The sequence below is a fragment of the Hipposideros armiger genome, unplaced genomic scaffold (genome assembly GCF_001890085.2).
Source record: "Hipposideros armiger isolate ML-2016 unplaced genomic scaffold, ASM189008v1 scaffold_45, whole genome shotgun sequence".
NCBI lineage: Eukaryota > Metazoa > Chordata > Mammalia > Chiroptera > Hipposideridae > Hipposideros > Hipposideros armiger.
The window spans coordinates 4930550-4950697 of record NW_017731395.1 but is presented as its reverse complement, the minus strand read 5'-3'; the positions used below and the strand labels follow the sequence as shown (position 1 = coordinate 4950697).

General features: G+C 46.7%; 2 protein-coding genes and 1 long non-coding RNA gene across 3 annotated transcripts in view; 2 read left to right on the top strand and 1 right to left on the bottom strand.

Annotated features, from left to right (window-relative positions):
- Positions 1 to 4679, top strand: part of TP53BP2 (tumor protein p53 binding protein 2) — a 187140-nt gene extending 182461 nt beyond the window's left edge. The window contains exons 17-18 of the mRNA XM_019639597.1: positions 1053 to 1252; positions 3890 to 4679. Of these exons, the coding sequence (XP_019495142.1) occupies positions 1053 to 1252; positions 3890 to 3931 (242 nt within the window). The 3' untranslated portion in view covers positions 3932 to 4679. The remainder of the gene's footprint in view (positions 1 to 1052; positions 1253 to 3889) is intronic.
- A 4250-nt stretch (positions 4680 to 8929) lies between these two features.
- The window catches only part of CAPN2 (calpain 2), a 53323-nt gene continuing 42104 nt past the window's right edge, over positions 8930 to 20148 (bottom strand). The window contains exons 12-20 of the mRNA XM_019639641.1: positions 19919 to 19955; positions 18900 to 18965; positions 17876 to 17933; positions 15560 to 15624; positions 14119 to 14187; positions 13458 to 13536; positions 11935 to 12051; positions 11617 to 11675; positions 8930 to 9900 (exon numbers count right to left, since the gene is read on the bottom strand). Coding sequence (XP_019495186.1) covers positions 9877 to 9900; positions 11617 to 11675; positions 11935 to 12051; positions 13458 to 13536; positions 14119 to 14187; positions 15560 to 15624; positions 17876 to 17933; positions 18900 to 18965; positions 19919 to 19955 — 574 coding nt within the window. The 3' untranslated portion in view covers positions 8930 to 9876. The remainder of the gene's footprint in view (positions 9901 to 11616; positions 11676 to 11934; positions 12052 to 13457; positions 13537 to 14118; positions 14188 to 15559; positions 15625 to 17875; positions 17934 to 18899; positions 18966 to 19918; positions 19956 to 20148) is intronic.
- Positions 15631 to 20148, top strand: part of LOC109381195 (uncharacterized) — a 31124-nt gene continuing 26606 nt past the window's right edge. The window contains exon 1 of the long non-coding RNA XR_002123657.1: positions 15631 to 16099. This is a non-coding gene — a long non-coding RNA (uncharacterized LOC109381195). The remainder of the gene's footprint in view (positions 16100 to 20148) is intronic.

The window sequence follows — 20148 nt, the reverse complement described above, 5'->3', positions numbered from 1 at the left end:
CAGGTTGTGGATTTCACTATCTTCTAGAATTCGAATTCTCATTATTTTAGAGTTGGCTATATGCAGACTTTTATATCATGTCTAAAATACTTAGCATATTTCTTCATTCTTGCATATTATTTTTTTTAATCTTTCCCCATTTGGAAATTGATAGAGACCACTTTAATAGATGCAACATTTCTGCTTTTTTTTCTCTGTCTCCCCTACATTTAGGGGAAAGAATGATGTAATGCTCCTACAGCTCTTGGTCATTACACTTAGGAGTAGGCTGAAATTTGACAGGCATATCATTCCCTTTTTTAATATCCCAGGCTTGAACACTTCTTTTTTTATTCCTGGGCTTGCAGAAGTTTTTGTATTCTGAGTCAGACTGGTTTTCGGTTATGCCCCTGTGTTTGTCAGTTTGTAGAGCTGTTTTAGAGCTGACAGCACACGTCAGCTGGCCTTTCATATGTTCCCTCCACACCGCTGGCCGTCTCCGCCTGCCCCTAGAAGTCTGTTTAGTGAACATTTGTAAGTTCTAACATTCCAGCATGGACCCTTTTATCGTCCTTTGGTTTTGTATAGCTAAAAGTTATTTTTCCCCTGTTTTTTATTAGTTTTGGGTGTACAAAACAACATAGTGATCTACACTCCTCCCAAAATGATCACCCCAACAAGTCTACTACCTCTCTGACACCATATATAGCTATTCCAATACCATTGACTGTATTCCATAGGCTGTACTTTACATCCCATGACTATACATACATTTAAAAAAATTATAGTTGACATTCGATATTATTTTTATATTAGTTTCAGGTGTACAGTGCAGTGGTTAGGCATTTATATAATTCATGAGGTGATCTCCCCGGTAAGTCTAGTATCCATCCGACACCCTACATAGTTTTTACAATATTATCATATAATGTCATATAATATTACAATAATATTTACAACATTATTGACTATAGTCCCCATTATTTCACATCCCTTGTTAGCTAAAAGTTTTTTAAAGAGTGGCGTTCTCTGAGTTATATATTCTGTGCCGTTTCTTCCCATCCTGATTTTAGGAGTTCAGGAGAAAATGGGCATAATGAATAAAGGAGTCATTTATGCTCTTTGGGATTATGAACCTCAGAATGACGATGAGCTGCCCATGAAAGAGGGCGACTGCATGACAATCATCCGCAGGGAAGATGAAGATGAAATTGAATGGTGGTGGGCGCGCCTGAATGAGAAGGAGGGATACGTTCCACGCAATCTGCTGGGAGTAAGTTATTCCAACCCTTACGATGTTTTCGTATGTTAGGAGCTTTGCAGAAACTGTGTGTTATGGGTACAGTGCAACTCACTGCCCTTTGTTAATGAGACGTGGATTAGAAAATTTTGATAGTCTTAGATTTAGACTTACGGCCACATTTTCAGTGATTCCTATTATGATCAATAACACAGCCTCCAGAGGTCAGGGGTCCTGTCTACATTTACAGTTAGAGTAAAGGTAACTGGGTGGTGTGATGGGAATTGAACTTAGGACCTTTGCATAAATTTTAAATTTGTTTAAATCAGGATTTGCAAATTTCATAGTGACCTTGAACAGGGCACTAAACACAAAATTTGTTGTTTTTTTACTATTTAAGTTTCATGAAAACCAAGAAAATAAGATAAAAGCACATATAAACCAGTAACACTTCGATGTTAGTATGAAGGGAGGGCTGTGATCAGATAAAGATTCTCAGGAGTGTTTTCAGGGAAAAGGCTAGTGAGGTTGGACAGATGCAACACAGAGGAGACAGGAAGTGCATTAGGCTCCCCCACAGGTTCCAGTGGTCCCTCATGGGTGTGCGGGCAGAGGGGGCATGTTGGACGAGTGAAAGGGAAGGAGAGGAATGATAGTATAACTGAGAGGCTGAGATAAAAGTTTAAAGATACAGGTGCTCACAAAACCCACTGTTGGTGAGGAAGTGAGGGGCGCCTGAGGGAGGGGAGCGCCCCTTCAGCCCATGGGGTACAGCTCAGGAGCACTGACCCCCCACATCCTCAGATCCCCAGCAACACTTAGGATGTGGGTACCAGGCAGCAGAAGGAGGATGGGGGAGGGCTGGAGAAGACCGCCTCCTAAGATTGTTGTGAGGATGAAGCAGGTGTCTAATATGTAGCCGATGGGAGATATTTTTATTAGTATTTTCATCAACCGTTGGACAGACATGGTCTGCGCCCACACAGAGCTTCTGCTCTGGCATCGAGGCCGTGAACTGGGGTTCCGTGTGTGAGTGTCCCGCTGCCTGGGCGTCACTTTCTGTGGACTTGGTTAAAGTGACTCCAGTGTCGGGACGTGGCTCTCTGGACTGTGACCAGCGTCTTCTCCTCCAACGCTCCCTTCTCCATTGTCCTTTGTCTGATGTGCAGCATGAATGACCTCATCCATCCTGACTGCTGCCTTCCAGACAGCAGGATTTATTATTAAACAAACAGTTGGGGTTTAGGCAATATTCCTTTGTGTGATCATAATGTAAATTATAGAGAATAATGAAAGTGAAAGAGTTAGGCCTGGAGCCCTTTAAGAAAGCTTTCAGTTACCGGATGAAAGTGGAAACATAACGGAGGTTCTCTGCGGAGCACGTTTGCTTCTGCAACATTTCTAACCCCAGAAAAACGGAATGTCTTGTGTGGAGCCACTTTCTGTTTCTGACAAACATCAACAGCAGATAAGCACTTGCACAGTTTCTTATCTGAGCAAAGCTCTACCTCTGAGAACTAGCTGCTGCTTTGAGTCTTATTTTAATTTTTTAACAAAGAGATCCTGTGGCTAATGACACAGGGGAGAATGGCCCCTTCCCACAGCTAGCCGGGCTCAGTTCTGCTTCGTGTGTGTCTCTCAGAAGGTTCTGAAATCAACAGACTGGACTGAAGATTTCTATCTCAATCTAACATTTAAATATTCTTAGTCCTTTCGAAATCTTTTCTGGATAGAAGTGGCTGCCACACAACTTTTTTTTGGTTTCTCTGAAGTTGAGAAAAAAAGGAAATTGCATACATGTAAAATTTTTAGTCAGAGGCTTAGATATGAGTCTAGAAAACTGTAGTGGCTAAATATCTTTTCTCAGAGAAAAATAACCCTTTATATAACACTGGTCTGCCAGTCACTTTTCCCATTTTGGCTGGAAGTCGGTCTCTGCTTTCTTTCAGTAAGCCTTTTCTCCCCTTTGTCTGCGAGAGGAGGGGAAGGGGGAGGCTTTTGTTCAGTTTGCCAGTTGAATGACTAGTTTGACTTGCTCTTGGCTTCAAGATCAGGGATCTTGTGACCTTCACCTACACGCTCCTCTCCAGCTCTTGTTATGGAAAACACAGACCCACAAAGTCCTAAAACAAAACACCCCACTTATCCTTCCTTAAATCTGTAGCCTTGTAGTCTGTGGCATTTCGTTCCTGACAGCCTCGAGTCCCATGACACCGTGTTATGTCCATCGAGAACCAAGTTAAAAGAAACTTGAATCTCATCTTTTCCCTTGGAATGGCAGCGCCAGTGCTGGGGCTTATGGCATGTATTGCGCATCACCGTCAGCAGTTTGTATTCCTTATTAGACTTGATTTCCAGTTCAGCAGGCTGTGCAGATGGAATCCAGGCTCAGCCACTGTGGATTTTTATGTCACTGCACCATGGTATTGTCAGCATTAAGGGGCCCTGTGACTTTTGAATGTCCTTGCAGAGTAGCAGATTAGTAGAGCTGCTAAATGTGTATCTTTATCCTCGGGCAGCTTGAGGTGCTTACACATGGCAGAAGGAGTCCTTCCTGTAGCTTAACCTCGATGCTGGGCCATCCACCCCCTCCCCCCAATATTTCTTGAGATTTTGTTAGACTCTCTCATGTCTGTACAGTATGTGAATATTATATAAACTCTCTTACAGCTATACCCAAGAATTAAACCAAGACAAAGGAGCTTGGCCTGAAACTTTATAGAATTGTAGTTAATGAAGAATTAATCCCTGTTATAACTAAGAAGTCATATGATTGTTTTTGGCACAAAATTTCACAAGACTTGTTTTAATGACGATGTAACTTGAAAGCCATGAAGAATGTGCTTTGGAAGAAGATGAAGGATCGAAAATTCACTGCTCATGGAGAACATTCAGCACCACGAAATGGAGCTTATAAGTGAGCTGATTTCACTGCCGTGGGGGAAAGGTGTTCCAGATAACCAGTGACAATCCTGTTTCCCGCAAGAAATAGGACCATTTACTGAGCTACTGGGAAACGGCTTCATGTCCAGCTCTGTTGGAGTTTTCCGGCGCCTGCCTGTACCTCCTCCCAACAGAAAGGACCAGTGCCATCCTGGCACCATCCCCGATTGTCCCCCAGCATCAGCAGACCCTCAGGGGACTCGCGTGGCGGCTGGAAGTTTCCACACACCTGTATATTGTCAGTGAAGAACTGTTGGTTGCTAGTCAGTGAGCAATAACTTTATTATATGAGTTCTTGTAGTATTTTAAGAATTATACATATATTGGAAATATTGAAACCAAGCTACACTACAGGTAATTAGGTTTAGAATCTTGTTTTTAGGCTGAATTTGAACCTATATTTATTGCCTTTTGTATCTCGGAAATTAGAGACTTGCTATAGACTTAACCATAATGTTTGTCAAGATTATAGCTGACTTTAAAAACAATTGTAATAAAATTAAACTTTTTGACTCTATGCTCTTTACTTGTTTTAGTTTTGATGTCATAAGGGGCCTGGTTTAAGGTTCCCAAGCCATTGAGATATCTTACCCAGCTGAAAAATAATACGATTTCTTTACCAGCAATGTGATTAAATGTAAGAAGTATTTCTTTGCTTACAGACAACTCTCAGTTTTGCAATTTATGAGTTTTGTGGTGGTCTTTGATATACAATTAAGTTTAAAAAAAAAAAAAAAAGATCTTAGAGGGCCGGCCGAGTGGCTTGTTGGTTAAGAGTTCGCTTGGGAGCATGAGCTCTGAGCAGCAGGGCCACTGGTTCAGATCCCACATGGGCCAGTGACGCTGCACCCTCTACAGATGGTGAACAACAGCTTGACCTGGAGCTGGGCTACCGTGAGTCGCTGGCGATGGCGTAGGCTGCAGTGGGGCTGCAGTGGGCTGCTGTAAGCTACCGTGAGTGGCTGGCAGCCAGCGTGAGTGACCGGCAGCCGGTGTGAGCTGCCAAGAGCCGCTGTGAACAGCCGTCCGTGAGCAGTGGCCGGCGACCGATCTGCCTCACCCGGGAAGAGCACAAGGATCATAATACCAACATGGGCCAGTGAAGCGATGTCCTCCACAACTAGACTGAAGGACAAAAGGACAGCAAACTTGTCTGTTCCCCTCCCCCAATTCCCGAATTAAAAAAAAAAAAGATCTTAGAGACCAGTAGAATAGACTGTTTCAGTGTCCTCATTTTATTTCACATTTCTTTATAGAGTCATATATATTGATTTATGGGATGGAAACTTATGTAGGCAAGATCTCCACATGGTTTTATTGATATGTTACCAAGTTTGTGAATTGTTTGTTTTGGAACCCATTTTGCTTAGTGGCATATTTTACTTAGTAGAAGACACAAATGAAAAAAACAATGACCATTTTCCCTTATACACTTTTAGAGCTAAATGCTAGCAAGAAAGGAAGCTGAAAGACAGACCATACTATGCCTTTCAGAGTAATGGAGAAACAGTGACAGCATGAACTAATAAATGTCAGAAAACATGGATGGTAGGCAGAACTCTAAAGACCCCCCCCTGCCTCCATATTCTTGTCCCCTGGTGCTATGGACTGAATGTGTCCCCGTAGAATTCATACATTGAAGCCCCCAACCCTCAGAGTGTGGTGTTTGGAGGTATGGCCTTTGGGAATTGATGAGGTTTCCATGAGATGGTGAGGGTGGGGCCCCATAATTGGACCAGGGTCCTTATAGGAGGAGGACTCGAACTCCCCTCTCTCCATGTGAGGGTACGACAAGAAAGCTGCATCTGCAAGTGAGGAAGATCTCTCACCGGACATCCCATCTACTGGCACCTTGATCTTGGACTTCCCAGCCTCTAGAACATCGAGAAATGTCAGTTGCTTAAGCCACCTGGTCTGTGGAATTTTTGTTACAGCAGCCTGAGCTGACTAAGACACCTGGTTATTCAATCAAACAGTAATAATCTAGGTACTGCTATGAGGTACTTTTCAGATTTAAGTAAATTTACTAATCAACTGACCTTAAAAGGATATGATCCTGGGTTACCCAGTCTGGCTTAGTAATCACTCGAGCCCTTCTGAGCAGGAGCGGTGAGGCAGAGGGGAAGTCAGGGGGACCTGAAGCATAGGACTCAGCCAGCAAGAAAACAGGACTTCAGCCCTATCGCCACGTGGAACTGAATGCGGCCAACCTGCATGGACCAGGAAACAGCCTCCTCGAGTGTCCAGTGAGAAGTAAGTTAGTGCGATGAGACAGGTGTTGGACTTCTACAGAACTGGGAGACATGGGTGGTTTTTAAGCCGCCAAGTTTGTGCTCATATGTTACCGCAGCAATAGGAGACGAAAACCACATGCATTCTCTTCTAGTACACTACTAACCCATCACGTGACCTTGCCCAGGACACTGGACCCCACGAAGCCTTGTCCTAATTCGAAATGGAGCTCAATACCATCGCCTCTGTGTACGTCAGGTAGTTGATGGAAACCATGGTAAGTACTGTACCCAAACTATAAAGAATTGCACAAATGTCGGAAAAGAGAAGACGTGAAAATTAGGAAAACACGATCGTTGCAGTTTTATTTCTTTTAGTCCTAAACTTTGAACATCATTTGTTTGTATTCGCCCTTTTTGGTATCTTGTTAATTTTATTATCCGAGTACTCATATCCTTATATATCAAATCTCCTAATAAAAGTTCAGAAAAGGGTTATGAAGCTTGGAGGGTGGGGGGAGACCACTGTTAATATTTGGGCATGTTTCTGTCATATTGTCTATGATTTTTTCCCCCCGTGTATAATAGTTGAGAGCGTACTGTTTAAGCCATTGTTTTTCCTGTTTTATGCTTGACATGGCATCATGAACATGATTTTTAATGGCTGCACAATATTCCACCCCTTAATTTATCCAGGTTATCCGATGTTGAACATACGGCTGTTTTCCATCTGTCGTGTGTTGCCATTGATGCTGTAGTCACATCTTTACGGGAGTAGAATGTTTCTTTTTGAAAAACAAGGGGAAGTAGGAGAGTAAAGCAGCCGGAGAGTGAACCCTGCTAAGGAGGGTGTGTGTGTTAAGGGCACCTTAGCCTGTGGTGAGCACTGACGGTGCCTAAATGCTGTGGAAAGGAAGGTTGGAGAGGGGGGCTCATTGCCAGGCTGAGACTGCAGTTCAGAGCAGACATTCAGGGAGGGCTTTCATCGTGGACTGGAGGGAAGGAAGCAGCGAGGGCTTAGGTTTAGTTTAGGGTGACTTCCTCCGGGGCAGAAGGTGGAGGGGACTTACTTCATCACCTGTATTTTCCCCGTTAAAAAGGCGTTGACAAATGTTATGTGGGAAAACTCAAGAATATTTGGTAATTCCCCTTTCCCAGGCTTTTCTAAATTGGCTTTGATAAGCATATACCTTGCTTTAAAAAAAAACACAAAAAAACCCCACATTTTTTTCTTATACTGTGACTGAAATAGACATTTAAAAGTGAAGTGGTAACTGAGGTCGGACAAACGTGCGACTGGAGGGGCAGAGCACGCAGCACAGAAGTAAAAGGTTGGGCGGCTTCTGGTATCGGGAGGAGCCCACCTTTCTCCCCCCAGTTTCAGCCACTCCCATAGTTCAACCACGTGGGTCAGCATCCTCAACTCCAGGGTCCCCTGGCCACACTTGCCCACCCTCAGCCTGAGTGACTGCAAAGGTCTAACTCTCCTAACCCTGTGCTGCTGAACGGAGGAAATCAGCACCCTGGAGGGGGGGGGGGCGTTCCCCGCATAGTCATGGTCATGGCCTCATTCACTCATTTCCATGTCTCTGCACTCAAACACCTCTTGAGAACCGAAACTCATTTGAGTTGAATTTGGGTAACCTATCTTCCTATCTTTTTATGAAGTAATAGGCTGGCATTTACCAATTTTAAGTCTTGTTACACCTCTCCCATTTTTATTTATTTTTTGATTGGGGGATAGGAACAGCGCTAGGGAATTGGGGGAAGGGGAACAGACAAGTTGCTGTCCTTTTGTTCTTTAGGCTAGTTGTGGAGGACGTTGCTTCACTGGCCCAAGTTGGCACCATCATTGCGCTCTTCCTGGGCGAGGCAGATCAGTCGCTGGCTTCTGGACGGCCGCTCACGGCAGCTGCTGGCCGCTCACGCTGGCTGCTGGCTACACACGGTAGCCCATGGCAATCCACTGCCACAGGGGCTGCAGCCTACGCCGTCGCCGGCGACTCACGGCAGCCCAGCTCCAGGTTGAGCTGTTGTTCAGCATCTTAGCTGTAGAGGGCAGTGTCACTGGCCCTCATATGTGGGATCCGAACCGGGGCCCTCTGGCGTCCCAAGCCAGTTCTTAACTGACGCGCCACTCGGCTGGCCCTGGAGAAATTTTTTATGATTCCCCCAGGATCACCACCACCAGACCGGTGATGTATCCATGTGTCTTCTCAGATCTCTTTCTTGTTCCCACAGCAGCAGGAACTGATCAAAGTGAAGTTCAAATAGCAAACAAAGTAGGGAACTTGCCTGTGCCGCCTTAAGACCAAGAGGCAGCAGCAATTAGAGCTACACCTACTTTATGGTCAATGATTAGAGCTTCTGGATTGGATTTTTTAAAAATGCTATAGCTCTACATGGAAATGATAGGTCAGACGCCTTTTCCTCCCAATACGGGAATTTATAGGTGTCACCTTGTCACAGTGGCAACAGGCTGCAGTGGGGGCACTCAGGCCAGCAAGGGCCCTTGGAGGAAGGACAGCTCAGCATGTGTGATTGCATGGGCAACTCTTTATTTAACAGTACATTGAGCAGAAGATAAGGCAACAAGGCAATACTTTTATAATGATGTTAGCATTTTCCCATGGTAAAGCCAGGAAACGAGCTCATGGTGTTTCTACAGTCCCTGCTACGCCATGGCCCCCCACAACTCCATGCACAAACACAAAGCTGGCCAAGTCAAGAATCTCTGAGGCAGGCAGCAAATAGCTTGTTTTGTCTTCATCACAACTGGTTTGCCAACTGGACGCCTGGTTTCGGTGTATTGCTGCAGCTGACCAAGAGTAGAACTCCTGTATTGATAACACTCAGTGTATGAGACCCTACGCACTCAAGGACTTGAACTTCAGAAGATTTACTGTTAACCAATTAGTATTATATAAAGCCTGTCTCTTGTGTAACCCGAGGGACAGAGGTAAGCGTTCTCACCTGGCCTCTTCAGCTGCCCTGACAAGTTGACTTCGTGATGCAGCGTTTTTCTGTTTTACTCAGGGGAGTCTGTGAGCCCTGCCTAAGCTCTGTTTTGTAAATGCCACAGCTGCTTTTTTAAACTTGAAGCTGCTTTCAGTATTCCCAGCAAGGACCTCATGTCCTTGGAGATTGAATGTTTGCTCAGCTGTTAAATAACTCCCTACATTTTTTTTCCTGATTTAATATCGGTCTAAACAGGACCGTGTGTAAAAGTAAAAAGTGTATATACTATTTACAGATAGAAAGCTTTCTTTGAGCTTGTTGAGGGTTAAGTGACTCACTTGAGTGTGATGATAGGCAAATCTTTTACTCTAATATCCGAAAGTTCTGCTAGCTCAAAGGGCATCATTGCTTTCTGCTATAATCATTAGTCTAAGTAAATGTTCCCATAATCAAGTTTCTCTGTGGATGCGTGTTCCGTGGCTGATGTTCTTTCATAAGAAATCTTCAGGCAGATGAGTTATAACTTCAAAGTACTGAAAAACAGAGCCACTGTGAGGGAGAAAACAAAACAAAACAAGTAAGTTCAATGACCATTTTTAAAATGAAAGGCTATTTGAGTAGCTGTGGATTATTCTGAATGACTGTTGTACCAGAAAAGATAGCAGTGCACTAACTCACACTTTTTTCTACCTGATTTCTAGTCTCGATTTTTACACATTAGTAAAAAGCTGGGTTTTTTGAGTCAGGTGGTTGTGAATCGTATTACAGGGTTGACTGAGATATGTGAAACATGAAACTCACACAACAGGTGGATTAGCATTTGCACATCTCTGCCTCAGGGTGTTATATCAGAAGTTAGTTTGGGGGTGTACATACCCCTTAAACTAGTGGTTTTCATCCGCAGGTCTATACTGGAATTGTCTGGGAACTTTAAATCAGATTCGGATTAAATAGGCCTGGACATCAGGACTTTGGCAAAGCTGGGCTGGTGGTATCACCTGCACACCTGCAGCTGAGGCTGAAAGGGAGCTGTTCTTCATGGTGCTCATCCTTAGCAAAGAAAACTAGCGGGTGGGGCTCTCTAGGGACCTGTGCAAGCTGAGGATGAGAACAGGAGGGAAAGCCAGTGGATGTTTCTCAGAGGAAATGGGGGGGATGGGCTACGTAGGCTGGTCAGCATGGGCCAGTGGGAGCTGGGGGGGAACAGGATTCCCAGCAAGAATGAGAAACGGGCTAGAGTTTCCAAAACGTTCCATTTTGCATGTTCATGTCACAGTTATATTGCCTCTACTTTTGACTGCAATCTCAGGGCAGGGCTATTTCCTAGGTTACATGGTATTAGCTGTTATTTGTAACCAGCTAAAAATATATTTTCAGTTGGCTGAAGGTACTTAAAATGCATAATAGAGTGAAACAGTTATTTAGTTGCTGGCTTCCTCCAGAGTTCAAACTTGAAGGAAAAGGGCTGCCTTCTGACCACTTTGCTGCCCTCTGGTACATGAGGACATTTTCATTCCCACCCATCACTGGCCACCTGACCCAGCCCTTTGCAGCCTGTGTTGTTCCAAGCTCAGTTCCCCCAAGTATAGAGGAAATGTAGCCTGGAGCCAGATGAGAGTGAAAGTCTACCCCAGCTGGCTTCTTTCTTGGATGCGAGAGAACTTTCTATCATTGGGATGACAAGAGAACATTTTGTGCTTTTTGTGTGTGTGGAATTGGTATTGCAACCTAAGTGGGCATGGCTGGGGTTCCAGACCTATGAGCACAATAATTATACAAGGCAAGCGTGTTTACTATTGTGCGTTTTATTTTAAAGGGGTTGGAAGTAGAGGAGAGTAATTTGCTCAGAAAGTATTTTAAGTAGATTTGTTCTCAGAATGCCAGATCTTCCCCAAAACCCACTTGAATTTCATCCGAAGGGTTTCCTTCTATAAGTGTCTTCTCCCATGCTTGCTAATTAGCAGTGCATTTTTCTAAGAGGGATTCTGCAGTCACCCTCTTCTTATTTTAACCTTGGGCTACACTCACAGCTCATGGCAGGAGGGACCTGGTGTGTCTTGCTGGACTCGATAGGTAGATGGGAAACAGATGCAAATAAAAATACATGGTGGGATTGTAGAACCATTTACAGACCAAAAGAGCTTTAAAGCAAAGCTTTAAAAAGCAGGCCAATAAACCATAGGTCTCTGTCACCCCAGTAACAGCCCTTTCCATCCCCGACCATCCCTGCGGGAGCCAGGGGGTTGATGTAAGCTGCTGACTTACAGAGATAAGGTCGAGCTGTATCATTCCAGTATTCTCGGGATCCAGCTGCTTAAATATCCCTGTGGAGGAAGAAAAGGAGGATGTTCCACGTGCGTGAGCTGCAGCAGACATCACGTTGTCTTGTTCCCCTATCTGGCAGCCGATTTCATTGAGTGTCACAAGCTATTATTTCTTTCCTCCTTCCCCAAATTAAAGAAGGATTTCCATTCTCAATGGGACAGACAGATCTCTGGTTCTGGCTGATTTCACCCGTGTGAAAGGCAGGCTGCTTTAATATCGAGAGAACTGAAATGGGTCTTAACCCAAATATCTACTTACTGAAGAGTGTTTCCAGTCGAACCAAGCACCGCACAAAATTATCAAAATCAATGATGAGCTGTTCATCCGCAAAGCGAGCAACGATGACTTGGTGCAGTTCACAGGGGAGCTTGAAACCTGAAGTCAAATGAACAAACAAACCAGTTGCTAAGGATGAGATACCATGTTGCCCCGAAATAAGACCGGGTGTTATATTAATTTTTGCTCCAAAAGACACATTTTATTCATTTATTCAGGTACAAAAACTACATTTATTCAAATTACAGTCATGTCTGGCTGACGATCTTAACTGGGTTTATTTTGGGGTAGGGCTTATATTACGAGCACCCTGAAAATCATGCTAGGGCATGTTTTCTGGTTGGGTCTTATTTTCAGGGAAACGCGGTAGTACCCCGGAGCTCTGGTCATGGGCTATGGAACTGCTGTAGCCATTTAAACCACAATCATCATTGCTTTTGTCCCTTGGCTGCTTTCCTAGGAGGCTTGATTTATTTTGCAAAGGCAGTGCCTCCTGCCGTTGTGTCCACACCGCTCCCCTTCACCCTGCCTGGCTCCTTACTAACACAGAAGACGTTTCCTGTCTGTTCCTATTTCCATGGTCACGCTGTTTCAGGTTGTTGGTGAACCACGCTTTCTTTTCTGTTTGTTGAGCTCTGAATCTCGCAGACTAGATTCTTCCTGGGTGTATGTGGCAGAAGCTGTACTTCTTCCTTTTTTCCCCATAGTAATAGAATTTTATTTTCCCAGCATCCCTTGCAGCCATCTGAGGCCATGTGACTAAGTTCAGGCAGTGGGATGTGTGAGCAGAGGGACATGTGCCCTTAAGGGCAAGGAGCCCATCTTTCCCTCGTCTTTCAGTCAATCCGCTGCCAGAATGGGGTTGTGGTGGCAAGCCATCTACGTCCCCTGGGTAAGGGCAACACTCGTAAGGGCTGGTGACTCAGTAGGCTAGAAGGGTCCTGGGTCCCTGACAGCAGGAGGCACCATCTCAGCCCTGAACTGCTGGAGCTTGGAATGTTATGTGAGAAAAAGGTGTATCTTGTTTAAACCAGGGTCTTTGCTGCAGTGTTATAGCCCAGCTAATACAATGAACAACTTCATGTCATATTTGTCCCCAGAGCACACCCGTCTCCCCCTCTGCTGGTCTCCCGCAAGCTGGCGTCCCTTTTATTGATAGCACACTCTGCCAAGGACTTCCCCTGAGACACCCCATTTCTGCCTAATCAGCCCTGCACCCGAAAGGGGGCGCTCAGGGAAGTCTGTTGAGAACCGGCTTTGTCTGCTTGACCTGCCCGGCTGCTCAGAAGGAAGCTTAGATTCAAGAAGGCTTAGCAGGCAAAGCACCCTGGACTGTGTTTTATTTTGCCAGTTAGTCTTTCAAGGGGGGATAAAAAGTATGTGTTCCTATTGAGCCAGCATCTACTTTATTTCATAGCTCACCATACTTTGTACTGTATTATCTAAGTGTCAGAACTTATAGAATTACTGATAAAACAAAAGAAAACACAGTTATAAAGTGTTACCTGCTTCTTCTAACGCTTTCCGCATCTCATAGGAATTCATGGTACCAGACCTATCCACGTCGATCTCCCGGTAAATTTTCTGAAACATACAAGATAGTTACAAGAATGTGACCCAGAGCAAGGCAGGTGGCAAGGCCCTCTGTGCTGTGCTGAGTGGGATGAAGATTTCCCAGCTCTGTGCCTCTGGTCTGGCCTTGGAAGAATCACCATGTTTTCTGCCTTCCAGAGCTAATAGTATTTCGCCTCTCTCTGTGAGCTGGCTTGTAAATGTGCCCATCAAATCAACCAGCCAACTACCACGGGCTATACTGTTGTCTTACGTATTTTTAAACTTGAGCTGTTAAAAATCCCAAGTACAAGAGGCTACACAGCCTTTTCAGGACACTCTGGATGGTGGCTTTTAGATGACCCCATTTCCCGTCAATGAGGCGAAGGCGGGGAGCAGGCCACTTAACTTGCAGGGTCCTTGTTTTGTCCCCTTGGCACTTTCCCTGTTTCCACTCATTCTGAGCCCCATCGTGTGTAAAACCCCCACCGCCTTGGACATGCTCCTCCGCCCTCCTGAAGAGTTGCTGCGCTTGCAGGTCTATGCACAGCATGTGCCCAACACAGGACAACCCCCCTTCCCCCCCACCGCCTCTGGGCCCTCCTGGGTTCTTACTTGGTATTTTTGAATCTTCGTCCAAAGAATGTAGAATTCCTTTAGGCCCAGCTTACCGCTCCCATCCGACTGCCTTTAGTTAAGGAAAGCTCCCGGAGTCTGGGTTCATGCAGGCAGGGTCCCCTGGTTTGTGCTATCCACTGGGTATCTGGTAACCACAGCATGCACGAGGGCCCTTGCCCGGCTCTCGCACTGGCCAAACCTCCATCTAAGGGGCTGGTGGAAGGGCCACATAGAGACCTGCTGGCTCCCCATGACCCTGCTTGCTGATTGGTCTGGGGGTGCCATGGGGGGCCCCAGATCTTGCTAAAAAAAGAGCTGTGGGATGATATACAGAGGGCTTCAGGTGGCTTCTAGTGGCTGGGCCCTTGCTGATTTGGGGAGTACTGTTTGGTGTATTTCTAAGGCCTTTTGTGAGAGGAGCTACACAGTAGTGCCGGGAGCCCGCTAGATAGAACTCCCTAGAAGCTTAGACCATCCCTGCCCAGCACTTCTCAGTAAGCATCAGGGACAAGGGGGAAACAGGTGAAGAGTCTGCCTGGGGCGGGGGGAACTGGGAAGGAGTTAGAGCAAAGGGGAAGGAGAATGCCCGTGGAGGGAAACCGAGAAGAAAACGGGGGCCAGAGAAAACAGATTCACATCGGAAATATCACAGTTTAGGGAATACAGCGGACCCTTGAATAACACGGGTTTGAAATGCATGGCTCCACTTATACGCAGATTTTTTTCAATAATTACGTACTATACTGTAAATGTATTTTCTCTTATAACTTTCTTAATAACATTTTATCTTCTCTAGCTTACTTTATGGTAAGACTACAGTATATAATATATATAACACACGAAACATGTTAACCGACTCTTTTATGTTATCAGTAAGGCTTCCGGTCAGCAGTGAGCTATTAGTAGTTAAATTCTGGGGAGTCAAAAGTTGTACTAGGATTTTTGACGGCATGGGGGGGGGGTCAGCGCCCCTAACCCCAGCGTCGTTCAAGGTCAACTGTATTTTCCTAAAGGAAGTAGAAACACTGTCGCTCAGGACACAAATGCCAGCTGCTCCAGGCAGAGAATGGTGGGTGTTCTGTTGGAATTTCCCGCACCCACCCCAGAAACGCTGGCCAACCTGCACTTTGAGCCTGGGGAGGTAACCAGGGCATGTGGCATGTGGGTTCCCCTCATCTGAAGCGTCTTGTGTTTCCTAGTAACGAAGGTCAGGAGTGCAACAGTCTTACAACCACTCCGCAGGTGGGGTCCCTCTGGCCTTTCTGGGGGGGCGGGCAATGTGTTAGAAAATAATTTTATGGTTGGGGGTCACCACAACATGAGGAACTGTATTAAAGGGTCGCGGCATTAGGAAGGTTGAGAACCGCCGTGTTAGAATCTCTGCAGGGTGAAACTGCCAACTCCCAGTCCCTGTTCTCTGGAGCACATTAAAGGATACATCCAGCATGTCCACCATGATTTTGCAGGTCTCGATGCTGAAGCCATCTGACTTGATATCTTGGCCTGGAAGACCAAAGTAGTGTGATAGGAGAATCCTATAGAGCAGCACAATCCAAAAGAACTTCCTAAAATGATAGAAAAGTTCTCTATCTGCACTCTTTGTTACAATAGCCACTTAACTGTTTTAAATAGCCATGTCTGGCTACTGGCCACTATATTGGGACAGCACAGAGGAGGTGTCACATTGGCCTGATTTCTCTGTGTGTTCACCATGGGCAAACAGGGCTCTAATAAGTGCTCTGAAAATAAAAGAATGATAAATGACTGGGTCTCTAAGAGCTCCCACAGTGCAAAATCACCTGTGGTCATCAGGCAGGGAAAAGAAAAGCGGTGGGCACAAGAGTTCACGCGGGCTAGGACCTGGGAGAGGAAGACGCTTACTTGAACTGTCTGTCTGCAGGCATTCACGGAGCCTCTGTGTCCCTAGAAGTGAGAACCCTGAGGACCCGGAAGCTATCTGGAGACACTGCTCTACCAGGTGAGTCCTGTCTAGTTGGTGATCAGCAGGTGGTCGTGTGAGGCGACCCTTGTCACAAATGTGAATCTGGTTCCCACAGATTTCACGAGAAGCCCACCCTTTCTGTCATGTGCTTGTAAAGGTTCTACCCTAGCCCGTCTCAGTGCTGCCATTCGGGGCCCCGACCCCTCCTCGGGTATGGGCATGAGGCTGTGTGTGGGGCCCTTGGACACAAGGCCAGAGTCACCAGGCAGGCGGGGAGGGTGCCGAGCTCAGAGGCACAGGGGACGCAAGTGCTGAATCCGACGGTGGCCTGATTCTGCCCACTCCCACCCTCCATCTGCAGGGAAACAATGAGGCTTTAGTCTCCTTGGGCTCACGATGGCCACACATTGAAGAGCCCTATGACCTCACTTGTGCCTGGCGGCCTCAAGGGCAAACACCATCTCCCTGTCCTCCCCGACTGGAGGAGGGAGGGCGAGGACTGGGGCCTGCCTTGGGGAAAGCCCTGCTCAGCGCTGGCAGTGCCTGGCCACTCTACCCCCGTCCGAGTTCTGTGAGTCACAGGCGCTCTGATACAGCCACTGTCCCCTGAGGGCACGGACCCGTTCATTAGCTAAGGCTCCTACAAGGCGCATGTGGTTCAGTCACTGAGGGAAGACGCAGCTGGGCCTGGACTCGTCGTCAGCTCCGAGGGGAGGGTTTACTGTTATCTCATAAGGTTAGCCAGAGTCTGTCTCTGAAGTCCACAAGACTTCTAGAATGATCCGCAGGGCTGACGTTGAGGACATGACAACATGCATGTTTGTTTCTGATCCAGGCTTACAATTTCTGATATTGTACAAACCTCTGCTCAGTGGGGTTGCTCTTATCAAAGGCTGCACAGTTTTTGTGGTAATTTGAAGGGGAAAAGTGTGTGTGTGTGTCTCCCCCTAGTGGTGATCAGCAGTGGGAGCTGAACCATCAATCCTTTGATAGTTTCTGCTTAAGAAATAATTCCAAGCTGCCTTAAAGGTTTGTGAGAAGCACGCCTCTCGAGTCTCCATCCAGTTGTGTTCATTCCTTGTAGAAGCCCCGCAGCCTAGGCCCAGAGCCGCCATTCTGGGGCCTTGATATCACTTGCCTGGCCCGTTGGCTCAAACGAAGTGACATTTCTCCCAGTGAAGAGCTGGTCAGATGAGGCTCATTTAACCACACATTTGGGAGATGAGGCTTTTTAATGCCATTCCCTTAGTTTGAGTATAAGATGATCTCTTTACTTTTCCATTCTGGCTAATTATTGATAGATGTTGTCATTCTGTCAATGATTTCCTACTAAATACAACCAGGGAACCCAGGGACGTGGGGGTACTTCCCGGTTTCCACTATCTGGGCTAACTCAGCCTTTTCTTACCAATTACTCATCATAACAGCCGCCATTTCTGGAGCACAGGCTTTGCGCTAGGCAATTTCTACATGTTGCCTCATTGAAGAGGTTCAACCACTCTTAAGAGGTAAGTATTTTTGTGCCTGCAGAGAAGGAAATGAGTCAGAGGCTCTACACCTTGGTTTCCTTCACAAAGCCAGGAAGTAGTGGAAACCTGGACGTGACCTTTGCTCTCGAGACCCTGGGAACCTTTGTTCTTTTTAAAGTCACATCACACAGAGCTTCCTTCATTCTTTGGTGGCAGCAGTGGGTGGTGGCACTTGTGTGGGAGTGGGGAGTGATGGTTCAACCAAGCAGCCGAGACATGGAAGGGGAAGGATTCCCACACGGGAAGGAGCAGGATGAGGGATTTGCAAGGAGGGGGCACTTACGCTTGGCGAGAACTCTCCTCAGGATTGTCTGCAGCTCGAAGGCAGAAATCTCTGCATCCTGTGGAGATGCAGCGAGAGCATAATTATTGGCCCCCTTGGAGCCATGTGATGCACGGAGCCGCAAACGTGTAATGGATGCGGGCTCTGGCCAACCCCTGCATGAGGTGCATTAGGCAGGTCTGGGCTGCGGTCTATGAAAGTGCGTTTCTAACAAGCCCCACGGGCTGCTGCTGCTGTCCCCAGGCCCCATTTTGAGGGGGCCTGCACAGCCCATATTTTAGATACAGTGTTTTAACATACAATGCGCTTGCTCTAGGTAGAGTTCTTTGCTGTAGAGAATATAAAGCATAAATTTTCACCTCGCTGTCTGTGTTCTTGACTTAGTCCTCTCACACCGTTCCTCCCATCAGCACGCTGTCCTCACCTTTGAAAACTCAGATCTGGCTTCCTGTAGAGCTGGTTACAACCAGTCTGTATTCCCTCCGATACATTGTGTATCGTGTAATGGAGGGACAAGCCCCATTGTGTAAGACCAAGGTTGGCTTCTTTTTTGGAGTTATGGGAAGAAAGGGCTGGATAACTTAATAGCCGACTGGGGCCTTAAGTGGCTGAGGGATTGTTTTAAGAAAAGGGAAGTCTAATACTCTGTTGTAAGTTGCTTGCATTCTTGAGATTTAAAACCCATCTCCCAAATGTTTTGGTGGAAATCAAGGATAAGGGGCTGAGTTCCCCATGTTTCAGCTGCAGTGAAACAGACAAATGAAAACAGCCACCAGGTGAGGCCAAGAATCCTAAGGCAGGAGGAACACAGCAGCAGAGCTGACCACAAAAACAGAAGGCCCTGCAATATGGGGAGGACACGGGCACGGGGTGTGAGCAGAATCCAAGTTCCATTTGCAAACCCCCTTTGCTCCTAGTCAGCTTGTTTCCTGTCCCCCTTTACACTGACATCTCCTTGAGGGCAAAGACTGCTTTCCTTTGCATCAAGCAGAGTGCATAACCTAGAGATTTGGGGCACACCTACCTCCCCTGCCAACTGGGCAAACAGCCTCCTGAAGCCATCGTCAATGTCGTCCTCACTGACGTCAATCTGGAAGGGGAGACACGGAAGTGACAAACAGTGACTCAAAGAATGACAGTCAGGTGCCTGCACTCCCTTCGGGGGGCAGCCTCCCCCTCTCCTTCAGTTCTCCCTCTCTACCTCCCTCTTGGGCCTGAATCCTGAGGTTACTGGGATGGAGAGAAAGGACAGTGGGAAGAATTAATAAAAGAATTTTTTTTTTCAGTTATAACTCATGAGAAAGAATATAAGCTATATTCTCACATAGGTGTCTTTTTAAACATATAACCAACATAGGCTTTTTGTGACCGGCTCTCATGGGGATTCAGAAGCGTGAGTAGCTGGAATGTTCTGGAAAGATTGTGACAGTGGCTGGTGAGCGCAGCCCATGAGGCCCTTGGAAATGGTTCTGCCTCTCGGTGAGGGCACAGGACAAGCGGAGAACTTCAGTAACTGAGGAGCCTGCGATTGTGGAGCCCCCATAGGTCCTGGGACAGCGGGACGAGTTCCTTCCTTTTGTGGAGGTTTCCCCACACAACCTTGGACTTGTTATGGTCGCGCCCCATCTAAAAGTCCTGAGCTGTGTCCCTCACAGTCCTCCAGGATTTACCACTGAATCACAACTTTTGGGACCCTAGGGAACCTCAAAAATGTGGTCACCCAGCACTCGCATTTTACAGAGAAAACCGAGGCCCAGAAAGGGAAGTGAAGAGAACGTCGCACAGATCAGTGCAGCACTGGTGGCCCATCCTTCTCCGTGCCACCCTTCCCCATGTCACACAGGCTCCCTCCTCCCCAGTGGGCAGGGGCCAGCCGGAGGCGCTCAGACGCCCGAGGGCAGGTCTGCGTCCTTAATCTCTAGCTGTGCTCATGAAGCCCCGGAGGTGTGTGTGGGGGTGCTCCTAAACCCCTGGGATTACTTTTTACTCTGTTCCCTGGGGTGTCCAGGATGGACAGGGTGGGATTCAGGGGGTTACAAGCACCTCTTCAAAGTTGCCTTCGACTTCATCATCGACAGCTCTGGAAACAGAAGGAAAGTACGTGTTACTGGAAGGGGCGTGAGGGCGAACAGCACTGTCCCAGAAATCACGGCTACCAGGGAAGTGCCGCCTGGAATCCAGCATGGGGCAGGCACGGGGGGTTTCTCTGCACCCCCCGTTTCTGTGATAACAGCCCAGTGTAAAACTTAGGGCAGAAATGATCCAAGGGGGCC